Consider the following 12,911-nt stretch of genomic DNA (forward strand, 5'->3'; position numbering starts at 1 on the left):
ATATATATATATATATATATATATACATACACACACACACACACAGGGTGAACTGTGAGTTAGTGGTTTCTCGTCTGTGCTGAGATCTCAGTGAGACACATATAGATATATATATGAGATATATATATATATGTCAAGCCCTAGGTGTTGCTCAGGTCCTACTGTTACAGTATGTGTATCTGGTGCTGTTTGAATATTCCTCTGTTGAATATTCAAGATCTAACTGAATGCAGTTTTTTTTACTTAAATTTGTTACCTATGTTTGCACGCTGTAACATTTAAGACAGCAAACAGGGGTGGTAAACCAACCTGACATTCGTGTAATTTTTTATTACAAAAATCTTTATGAATATTTCATCAAGTATTATATCAAGAAATATTTTCATGAAAAGGATTTGTACATTGAGAAAATAAAAACTCTTTAAAATACACATTATGACACTCAATTTTTTTTTTTGTGAATCTTCACAATCACAAATTGCATATGGAAAATACTGAAGTCATTTTCAAAGGCATTAGGATTCAGTCTGTCACTTGCTGCAAATCTCTGCAGAACAAGTATGAGAAACTATGCTAAATATTTACTTGTACATCTCCACACTATCTTGTAACAGAGAGGTCCATACAACACTCCTAATCCAATATTGAACAATTCATCGGCATCTCACAAACGTGCAAAATCTTTACAAGTCATAGGTCTATGCAAACCTTCTTCCAACACATACAGTCAATTGAAGTGCATGAGCTTTTGTATATGAAATGGCACGTTAATGGTACCCGAGTCAGTTATCCTGATGCTTGACACAAAACATTTTGCATGTTCAAGACAACATTAATGTGTATCCAAAACACATTTTAAGGATACAGCAAAAAAGCTATGACAGGCCATAATAATAATAATAAACTCTTCCAGGCACAAGTGAAGAATCATCCAACCACAACGCAGGGCATAAAATGTTTCTCATAGCCAGATGGCTCCTCGTTCCAATCCTCGTTCCACTCCTCTGCTTCGCATGATCTGCCGTCCTCATCACTGCTGTCAATCATTTGGCTGTATTCTTTCTGACGACGTAGCAGGGAATTGTCCCGCTCCAACTCCCCGTATCCTTGCAACTCTTCTTCTCTGCTCTGGTCTTGTTCTCTGGGCTCCTCTGGCTGCTCCACCTCAGGTTCATGATGAATTTCCAGCTCAGGAACTACCTCCACCTGAGAGATGGTTAGACCATACTCGATGGGGGCTGAAGGAATAGGCCATGATTGCCAGAACTGTAACACACACACACACATCTTAGCAAGAAAAAAAAAATCTCCCAAATATGGGCACATTCTTCAAAATTCTTATTATTTCATTACAAATTACATACAATATTATTCAACCTGTTATAGATGCACATTGTAAACTTAGCGAATAATACGTATGCTCTCTCTGACCTGATTGCTCAGCTGTTTAAATGAGCTGCTGTTGATGGGGTCCGGAATGTTGATCCATTTGGATATCTTGGACTTTAAACACCTTTAACATTGGAAGTTGATATCGGGTTCAGACATTGCAACGCCATCACAGGACCTCATTACACAGTTATTCATTATTACAATATTAAAATAGTACAAGAAAAAGATTTCATACTCACACAAAGACAATGATTATGACCAGAACGATGATAGACACCCCAACTATCATCACAATCTTGGTAATGTTTTCTGAAGAACAAAAGCCATCACATCATTCTCTATCCATTACACAGAATTTACAACAGTATAAGATTAGTACAGTGGTAAAAACGATGGACTAATGCTTATTTAGAAGCTATTGGAACAGAACCAAAGTCAGACTATTTCCTGGGGGAAAAACTAATTAAAATTAAAGCTGCAGAATTTCAATTTATAGTAAAATTAGAACATTAGTTCTGAATGGAACTGTTAAGGGGAAAGAGTTACCAGAGGGAGCTGTGGTGAAACAGGCAAATGTCCTATTTCCCTCTCCAGCAACAGTCCTAGCGCTGATCCACACTTCATACTGCTGACCAGGTTTCAGCTTAGAGAGCTGGAAACTGCTCTGATCACTGTTCACTTTGTACTCTGTGTAAAAGACAGAAGAAACCTTTTATTGCTGATTCAAAATAACTGAGCCTATCATTACTCGTTCCAATGCCACCAGACCTGAAAATACTATCGAACCGTTCTCAGAAGCAGATCAGCCAAAATGTATGTTGGTTACATGAATTTTCTATATTTCATGGACATCTTCACACTTAGACAGGCAATGTCTCTATGAGAAACTACTATGAGATGAGACAGCAATGTTAAATCATCACAAAAATGCTCGGCTGATTAGAGAATTGCATGAATGAGAAGGTCTACAGACAGTTCTAATAAAGGTTTCGGTGAGGGTAAACAATTGTTGTTGTATTTAATTAAGCACAATAAGTGAAATTTTTTTTATTTTGTGAAGGTTAGTAAGAAGTTGGTCATGACCACCAGGAAACTAGGAATGAAAATATAGTTTGTTCCTGATTTGTCTACCTCTGCTGAGGAACACTGGGTCTCAATACTCACCAACTACATCATTACTGATGCCAACAAGGTAATGCATGATATGTCCTCGGCTCATATTAAGTGGAATGGTTATCCATTTCAGGTTTACACTAAATGGTGAGGTAGGTATAGCTTGGAAATGTGTGACACTTGGAGGCACTGTAAAAAAAAAAAAAGCAAAGTAATGTGACAACTACAGTGCAGCCTAATTCTGAAATCATGTGCCAATGTTTCATGCATATTTAACTGCAATTATAAGCTCAATGTTGTGTAATCACAAGTAGGTAAATAAGTCTACTAGTGTCTGATGCAAATCAACAAATTTAGCATGCATTATTTTCCCACATATGAGTGAAGTGGCATTAGTAATTAAAATATACCTCCTTCAACAGTGTAGGCAAGGGCAGACTTGATGAAACAGCTGCCGTTGTTGACAATAGCAAACAGAGATACGTTGTAAGCTGTGTAATCTGAAAATTGACCTGAAGATGGAGACAAAGGCTACATGTGAGGCATCAGCTCTCTCATCTACAGTACATCATCACTCTGATATCTGAAACAATCATCAAAACAAGATCTGTGTGATGTGCAATACAAAAACACCAACAAGTCTAAAGTCTCCAAAACCATTCAGAGATTTTTCCTTTCCTTTTTTTCCCTAGCTGCTGCTTTTAATTCAATTGTAAACTGACTTTGAATGTGAGAAGATTTTAGTCTAAGAGCACGATGAACCCATTCATACTTAGGGGCAATTTAGTGTAGCCAATCCACTTACCGGCATGTTTTAGAGAAGTGGATGGAAATCAGTAGGAGCTCAGAGAGAACATGCTAAACTCCACAGACATTGAGCCAAGCTCAGGACCAAAGCAGGGACTTAAGTAGCACTGCAAACATCACCGTATTTATTCCACTACAGTGCACTATTCTACAATGCATTATTTAGTAACTACAGGAATAATGTGAGTTATGGTATAGTTTGAGAGCAGGGTTTCATAATACCGGGTAAAAAGCTGTGCTAACCCCACTTCTAAATTACAAGTGTGAAATAGTCCTTTACCCGGGGTTAAAAGCGAGGTTTAGAATGACAACAATGCAAGGTGTACTCCCGGTCCCTGGCACTAGTTCAGTGCACTAAAAAAGCAATGGCTTTGTGTAAAGGCCACATTTCCTGCCAGTGCGAAAGCTGGAGAGTGCACAATAGTAAGAAGCACAATTGTGAATTATGGAAAATTGCCTACCAACACACCTACCTCTGAGTGTAACAAATGTCTGGTTTTTGTGAACCTTGACCCAGTTTAGGCATGGGGTGTGAGGTAGTCCTACTGGTTTATGCTGTACCACATATTCCTGGATGCTGTCAGAGAATGGTGACCACGATACATTTAGCTCCTGACTCTTCCCTCTGACCTCCAATGTCCCAGCTGGTTGCACCAGACCTACAGAAACAATATATATGCCATCAGTATTTCCAATTAGTGTTTTTCTGAACATATACACATTCCTGTATTTCTATCCATCTGTCCATTTTATGTACACACAATGTCTACACAGGGGATCTGGAGCCTATCCACAGAGACAATTTAGAGATGCCAATCAGCCTACAACGCAGCTGGAGGAGGAAACCAAAGTATCTAAGTGAAATCCCTGATGGGGAAAAACATGTAAACACATACAGGGTGGAGGTGGAAATCAAACCGCCTTTCCTGGAAGCAATCGTGATTTCTACTTAGCCACTGTACTATCACATCCCACCACAATGACTCTGATAACCTTTGAACATCCGTGCTCTGTGTTCAATTATTTATATCAATCGATTTAATAATAAATTCCATGACTACTTATAGTACAAACTGGACAAAGGTAAATGATGACAGCACATTTAAACATATATATACATATATATATATATATAAATAGAAAAAAAAAACAGTAGAACAGTCTGTTGAATCACTCTAATCTTTATAAAGGGTGTTTTCAGGAAATGTATCTGGTCAAAGATATTTAAAAAAAATCACTGCTGTGGTTTTGACACATTATAAGTGATTAGTATCAAAACTTACATACTAGTGTTATCACATTCCAATTATCAAAAAGTAATCTGAGTAATCCATGGGTTTGGAGAATTTAGTAATCCAATTTAATTTACCACATCCATGGGGTGCATGTGTTGGGGTTGAGGCACTGCATAGTTGCATGGTTACCTAATCAAGATTTTTTATGTAGGTGAAATGAGAGTATTTTTGCATCTTACGTTTTCGTGAAACGTCAAGTCAAGAGTAAAAAACAAACAAACTGAAAAATATGTTGTCTTCAAATCTTCATGGTTTCAGATGTGTCATGTGACCACTAGAATTACCTAGAAACTCTACTTCCCAGAACACATTGCAGCCTACTACCTGGGCCACCAAGGACTACAATCCAAAACAACACGTCCACGGTCACCTCAGTTGTTATCATGCACGCCTGTTTCCCAGTGACTCCTGCACTTAAATAAATAGACTATGGACATTTAGTTTATATTTCCCGTATTTGGCAGACACCCTTATCGGAGTGACTTTTATCGCATATATACAACTGAGAACATGAGGGTTAAGGGTCTTGCTCAAGGGCCCAACAGAGGCAGGGCAGGGACTTAAATACACAACCTTCCAGTCAGTAGGCCAATGTCATAACCACTGAGCTACAACTGTCCCCAGTTTGCCAAATTCTTCAGTGGCAAAATAACACTCAGTGTGTTATAACCTGACTTCCCAAGACTGTTCTGGGTTTTGATCTTGTCTTAGGTTTTTGGATTATGGATTTGCTCATGTTGTACATGTTTGCCAGTATCTTTAAATAAAACTGATAACTTGCACTTGCAGCTGCCTTTGACTCTGTTGCATGACAGGATGATTTTAAATGCACAGCACAGCTAACAGAATCATACTCGCTAACTTGAAATCTCATACTTTATATAAAAAAATCAGAGGAAGATAATGCTTTAATGACTTAATAAGGCTGCTAAACATACAGCACTATTATCCTCCTATTTCCTCAATACTCAGTAACTCACCAGTTCTGGGTAATGCCACGAGTGCTGGACTTGACTCGCCCCCTGCTGTGTTGACGGTCACTCCAATGCACTTCACCTCCTTAACTGGAATGCTGAGATGGCAGTAATGAAAACAGCTTTGCTCCTGCTCCTGAGGACACCTCAGATATCTCTGCTGAGCAGCTGAAGCCAAGTTGAGTGGCTCTTTTCTAATCGTGCCCTGCTCACATTGCGTATAAATCTCTGCAGATGTGTGCACTGATCCGTTTATGTTCACCACGGAGCCGTTGCTCAGCTGCATGGTCAGCACGTAGTTGTTGATGTTGCCTCTTGCCTGCTGCTTGGGCATCTCCTAGACAAGAGAGACATAAAAGACAGAATAAACTGATGAGTTACCAAAAGAGTGAAATTTTTTTTAACCAAAAGTATTCATGTGTGCTGATATGTGATTGAGTACTGATATGCTGCTGCGCGGCTCTGATAATACTCAGTGTAGAAGTATACCTTCCACAAGACGGTGCAGCTGGATTCATATGAAGAAGAATCACAGTCACTCCAAACATCAAGCGTTCCCACTGGAGCTAAGGACGTGGTTGGGAAAATGTAATGTCAAATTATTTCCAAGCACATCACTTTAAATGAATACGGTAAATACCTAATTCTATTAATCGCACTATTCTTCTAGGAACAGTGTATTAAAAATGTGTCCACCTGTCATCTCAGCCCACTTCTTTTCCTACTCCAAGTTAGAGTTGTAGTATTACACTGGAGCATCTACAGTATGTCTTGATTGCAACTGTCTTATATCCAAATATTTTATTGTAATCATGATTTTCTTAATCATAGCATTAGGTAGCTAGAGTCATTATTCTGCAGGGTTCGTAATGAGACGTCTTTGCTTTCCACATAGAAATTTGCACCCTAGAAATTGGTGTTGAGTAGGAACGTTTGTGGGTGGAGATCAAGCTTTACTGTCTAACTGTTCAAACTGTTGTCTATTTGTCACAGAGTCCAAGATGCAAGCACGAAATACACATGGCATGAACTTGCCAATATTCGACAATGCTACTCATCACATACGCTGGACAAGGAGTGCTATACAAATGTGACTGAAATAATGGAGCTCATTGTGCATAATTGTGATCCAGATAATTCTATATATGATTGTATATGAATTCTACATACATACAACCAGCGGTTCTTGATCACATACAGCCATAAACACACCTGGGAGCTCTAACTCACCCACTTTTTTATGCTTTTATGCCAGTCATGATATTACTGTGATTGGATATTTTGGAGACATTGTCTCTGCTGCCACAAGTTATCAAACTGTTCTGCTATAAAATCCCATATTTTTGTCATCAATTGTCTTTGGTCATTTTTTTTTTATCCTAGCGTTTGTCCCGCACAATGGCAGGACAGATGCCCTTCCTGTTGCAACCCTCCCATCTTTATCCAGGCTTGGGTCCGGCACTGACAGTTAAATTTTCAGTGGCTGGGTTGGCGCCCTGCCCGGGAATCGAACCCAGGCCGCGGCAATGAGAGCGTGGGTTCCTGCCGCTGGACCACCAGGAGGCCTTGTCTTTGGTCATAGTGGCCTTAAATCAAGAACCTTTAAGAATGTCACATTATAAGTCCTAAGTACCACCTCAAATCCTTATCAATAAAGCTGGCTTAAATATACCAACTATCTTAAGACACAACCCAGAACTTTCTATATTACTGAAGAACTTTTTCCTCTCTTTGGTTGCTGTTTGATTTTAATAACTAACCTGCCACAGGGGTTTCAGCAGTGTACTCTGGGCTCCACTCACTCATCACTGAACTCTCGTCAGAAGCACGCCTACAGCGAACACGGAATCTGTATGTGGTGAATGGCACAGCGTCTTCCAGTATAAAGCTCACCTCGTAAGTGTCTTCAACCTACACTCCCACCAAACATATGTACACACACACACACACACACACACTCCAATAAAACACGCATCATGACATACTGCCACAAATATATGATGTCACATAAGGTGTCACTCCTCAATTATTCACAACACATATTTGTCTCACCTCTGTCCAGTCCTGGTCACACTGCTTTTTGTACTGGACCTTACACTGCCAATCTCCAAAGGGGTCTGCTTCATCAGGCATATCCCACAAAATCTCCAAGGGTTCAGAACTGTGAGTGATGATGATAGGAGTGGCTGGCTGGACTGTTGAAGATCAAGATAAAAGTACAAGACAATAAATCCAAGACAATAAATTAAAAAGTAAAAAGTTACTGCAAAACGTTTTGAAAGTGAAAAGAAAGTGTGAGATGTGAGTGTATGTAAGGAACTCACTGATACTTTGTGTGTTGATTTCGAGGATTTCTGAACTGAGTTCTCCTAATGCGTTTACTGCAGAAACCCACACTTTAATGTTTTCATGAGTTGGGTATTCGGCACGTGGAATAATGCCACTGTCACTCTCCCCTACGTCTTTATGGCCATTGTACCTGCATTAAAATACACACTGTTAACACACACATCCTCACACAACATGGAAAGATCTACAGCTACAGTGATTTGGTTTCCTCTGAATATCCTGGAACATGTCTACTTGGCAAATCTAAAACTAAAAAAAAATTATCTTTGGATTTCTTATATCACATGTCACAAATTGTGTGTCTAACTTATTTTCTGTCATCTTAATAACTAAATATTTGGACTACCTTGAAATTCTAACATTCTTGACACAGAGATATTTTACTACAAAACATGCATACATTTTCAAAATTAACAAGATGCCACATGGTGTCACGTGTTACAGGAGTCACCCCTCCTCTTTTATTCTCCACCCCATTAGTCTCATTGTCCTACCTACATGGTTTTTTTTACTTATTATATCTGACCCTCTTTCAACGCTGTTTTTAGTTATCAGAGCCTAAATAACTAGGCTGATAATCAGACAATATTTAAAATATATATAGATGGCCTTATAACCCTCCCCAAACTAAAAATCTGACATATGATGATAGGAAAAATCATTTTAAAGCTGTTTGGCAGGATAATCTAACTAGCTCATTTTGCAGGCAGGTCACTAGCTCACTGGTTTGATGACTATTCACATTTGCATCTACTGAAAAGGGGGTTCTTTTGATAATACTCTTATATTATTATTAATATTTTATAATATAATATAATATTTTTCATTTGTATACTACTGTATATCCTTGTTGGCTTGTAATAGCTTTATAGTTTGAAACAAGGCATGGAAAAGAAATAACATGATCATCTGACTGAGTTTTACCCATTTTCAGCAGATTCTCTCCAGTGCAGGGTGAAGTTGGTAGGGACTAAAGGGTTAAGTGACCCTGTCCAGTTACAATGGATATTGCTCTTATCGTCATGAAATGGAACTAAGCAGTACGGAGGAGGATCTGAAAAACAGATAAGAAATGCTGTGAAGATTGTAAATCTCACCCCAGATGAAAGTTCAGTAATGCTGCAAGGGCGCATAACCAAGCTAAACAGGAAGTTTGGTGTGTGTGAAAAGTATAGGCCCACCACAACATACAAGTTCCCAGGACAACTGAACAACTGTTACCGAATAAATCTTCTGAGCCCGCTCTGATGCCCTTTAATGTTTCTAACACATTCCAGAAAATCTATAATCTAATCTTTGTATTCTTCTTTATCCTGTCCTGTTTTCTCTATGACCTGAGGCTTTCTTTCCTTTATGACAGACAACTATACTTTCTGCATCCGTGATAAGAGTATTTCCTGTTCTGTTCTTGTGTCTACCCGCATACCACATGCCTTCTAATCCAACTTTCACCAATAGCCTGAGAATTCTATACAATATTTAGAATCTTTAGAAATAACACTGAAACCCAAACAAAAATGCTCTTTACACTGCTGACATTGCCTTCCGTTGCTGTGTTAAGTATAATCAAAAGTAATTGAACAAAGGACCCAGGATCAATCAATTTCAATCCTTCCATATAACACTTAAATGGTTATTTTCTCTCTCTCTTTTTTATTGTCATATTCTGAAGTATACATTGCCAGTTGTTGCTGTCTGATAGTCTGACTCTAGCAGAGATGTCCAGAGATTTCTCTTCATCTGACCAGGATAAAGAATGAATGAGAACGGAGAGTTTAAATCTGTCATGCAGTGAAGGCCCAGCTTTACACATAAATATTGCTATTAAATAAATTGTGGTATCTTAGAGTATATAAATAAAGTGTGATGTCTTGGAGTGGGATAAATCAGAAACTGAGTTAACACTATAGGCTAGTTTCCATTACAAGAGTAAGACTAGTGCCCACTATGGCACATGTAGCAAACAGAGGCCATTGGGGACGGGAAGGCACTATGAGCTATAATAATACAAATAATACTTATTAATATGCTTCAAATTCTTCTAAATGGAATTGGGGCAATTCTTTTTATTTCTATTTTGCATCTCTGTCTGTACAAAAGCTTAAAGTGAACAATTGGCTGCATGAGCCTTGCATGCTATCATTTCCTGTTCCTCTAGGCTCCTCCTTTCCTCTTAGATTTGTATTGTTTCATCAACTGTAACATAGCTATATGCTAGCTAAGGTGCTAACACTTTAGCTCTCGCTAATCTGAACGGTCAGTCGACATTTTTTCCACCATTGATTAGGAGAGTCGTATGTATATAGATTCTTACACGCCATCTTTGAAATATTCGGACAGCTGCAAGGTAGAATAAACCTTTAGATTTCATAGTTTAATGAATGTTTATTCGAAGACCCGTTACTCGTGAGCCATCACTTAATAAGACGTGTGAACAACAAGTGTTGTGTTGGTCATGAAAGCAACAGGAAGAGGAGTGCTATAGCAGAGTAACATTTCCTAAAGACAATAAAATGTCTGTGAAATAATATGACCGCATGGGAAACAATATTATTTTCTTTAAGACATCTTGTACAAATGAAATATAGCCAATATGAATAATAATAATTATATATTGTTTATAACGTTAGAACATCCTGTTAGTAAGTATGCAGATTAATCCAGCTTGTTGTAAATATTACACCAATTCTATGATACTGTTACTTGAATGTATGCAAAGTGAAAATGAATTTTGACATTACTGTTTTAGTATTTTTCCAACTGTGTCTAGATTTCAATTCAGTTCAATTTATTTGTATAGCGCTTTTAACAACAGACAATGTCTCAGAGCAGCTTTACAGAAGAACTGAAACAGAAAATGATAAAGTGTAAATGAAAGTTTCTATTTTATCCCTATTTTATCCCTGATTAAATAAGATGACTCTTTAGAGTCCCACTTGGAATAACTGTAAACAACACATTCTGACAAAACAGCAACTTATGAAAAGATATATAGATTGTGCGGTTTGTTCACACTCAGTCCAACTGAAAACGATGTGTGATTCAACTCTAACCTGTTCCTAGACATTTGTGATGTACACGTGACTTTAAACAAAGTAGTCAGATAAATATTCAGTCAACACTATAGTGTAATGAATCATTATCGCAATGCTGCTTTAAAAAATAGCTCCAGTTTCTTCCAGACAAAGCAGTGTCAATACTCACAGCCTTCTTGTACAATACAGGTCAAAGGTGTTTGTCCTGTAGTGTTTTCTGGACAGAGCAATGTGCAGTTTGTGTTCTGCATTTCATGCACCTCCAGAAGCGCACTGAAGCTCGCACTCATGTGGCTGCACCCAGTCTGTGAGAAGTGTGCTGCTGGGTTAAAGGAAAGCACATGCTGGTGACACAAGTTACACTCCAGCGTAGATTCCTGAGGATTTGCTTGGCACTCAATAGACACGTTGGGGCCGTTAGACGAAACCCTACGCCACCAGCACTTGACGTCTGCTCCAAATGAGGCTGGAAGAGCAGCAAATGATGGAATGCGATGTGTTTAGTATGAAAATCGAATTGACGAACATGAGCAATAAAATTACGTCAAGAACCAACGGAAACCACACACGAACACACACAATGGTTATATATGTGTAATACATGTACAAATTACATTAGATCCAAACCACAGCAACCGCAAAACAAATTATCTTAACCTTTCAGTTATATGTATTATAATACATCTTTTATACATGAAAACACACTTGCACAATGAGTGTCACTTTGCATAAAGCTTTCAGCATGTAATTTACCACCGTGGCTGGAAATCGACTGTTTTAACCTTTTTAACCTTTCCTTATTACCCAATTCTTTATTCTTGGAGCATACATTTTCGCCCATGAATAAATGTGATAAATAAAAATATTTCACTATGCATTTATCTACATTCTTACACTGTGCATCCCATTATTATAAAGGGAAAAAAATGTCATATTTATTTGTGAAAAAATAAATAAATAAAAAATAAAAATAGATTAGAAATTAGAAATTCTAAATGCAGGCATAAACCTAAATCAATATAATGGAGCAATTTAATAATAATAATAATAAATGTAGGACTTTCTATAATGATTATTAATATGTTACGAAGAGAACTTTTGTAGTAAAAGGATGTAGTAAAATTAAGAAAGATTAGTAATATCTGGAGCATTTCAGAGACAACTTATGCACTCAGCATAACGCAATCTGGGAAACACCCAGGCTCCACACCACAGCTACTCACAGTGTGCTCTATTAATATATATAAATCAATTATATATGAATAAATAAAAAAAAAGCAAAAAAAACTCACCTTCAGGAATGAGCGAGGTGATGTGTAGTGTAAGGAGAGGTAAAATTAATGGTCGGGTATGCCATACTGCCATCATCACTCATAATTTAATAGTCGCATAGGCAGCATTACTGTTACTCTGTTACTCCTGAGCTCATTCTGAGACTTTAACTTCACAACACAGTTCAACCAACACGCCAGATACTTATTAGCACCACATTCTGTTGGAAATTACATTCTTCTTGTATCCGACACATAAGGAAAGAAAACTTTTCTTTTCTTATATAAGTTGATCAGGAACAAGCTCCCATCGCTGCTCAACTCAAGCGTCTTCTCTTCTCTACTCCACATGTTTACACGCGCTTACTTTGGACTGTACCATGTGAACACAGTACCGGGGACTCTCGGCTCTCTATTATGTAAATCATATGCATCCATTTCCACCGGTATACATTTCTTCATCGTTTGTAGCACTTTTTTATTTTGTATGCGTTCAACTCAGAGTGATAGAAAATGCAATCATGCGACATGTGCTCTTAGTAAAGATTACGTGTGGCACGTGAAACCCTTCTCATGGACCAAACCAAGTGTTCCGGTCCCAAAGACCTGCTTGGATTTCCGTCAACGGTTTCGCCTTTTACAGTTACGGAAATTGACGCGTGTTCTTGTCAACTC

The 12,911-nt window shown here is 38.0% G+C and overlaps 1 protein-coding gene across 2 annotated transcripts; it reads right to left on the reverse strand.

Moving 5' to 3' along the window:
- Positions 1-345: 345 nt before the first annotated feature.
- il12rb2l (interleukin 12 receptor, beta 2a, like) lies at positions 346-12,601 on the reverse strand. Of its 2 annotated transcripts, XM_058372700.1 has the most exons (15): positions 12,258-12,601; positions 11,135-11,431; positions 8,855-8,984; positions 7,906-8,060; positions 7,634-7,776; positions 7,342-7,492; positions 6,071-6,147; positions 5,588-5,918; positions 3,786-3,971; positions 2,916-3,017; positions 2,557-2,694; positions 1,939-2,079; positions 1,632-1,701; positions 1,432-1,513; positions 346-1,266 (listed from the first exon to the last, which is right to left on the reverse strand). In XM_058372700.1, exons 1-15 carry the CDS (start codon positions 12,331-12,333, stop codon positions 928-930), a joined length of 2,418 nt encoding a protein of 805 aa, XP_058228683.1. In that variant the 5' UTR covers positions 12,334-12,601; the 3' UTR covers positions 346-927. The 2 variants fall into 2 exon arrangements, with proteins under 2 accessions (XP_058228683.1, XP_058228689.1); XM_058372706.1 differs by lacking the exon at positions 11,135-11,431.
- Positions 12,602-12,911: the final 310 nt, after the last annotated feature.

This window comes from Hemibagrus wyckioides, linkage group LG02 (genome assembly GCF_019097595.1).
Source record: "Hemibagrus wyckioides isolate EC202008001 linkage group LG02, SWU_Hwy_1.0, whole genome shotgun sequence".
Lineage (NCBI taxonomy): Eukaryota > Metazoa > Chordata > Actinopteri > Siluriformes > Bagridae > Hemibagrus > Hemibagrus wyckioides.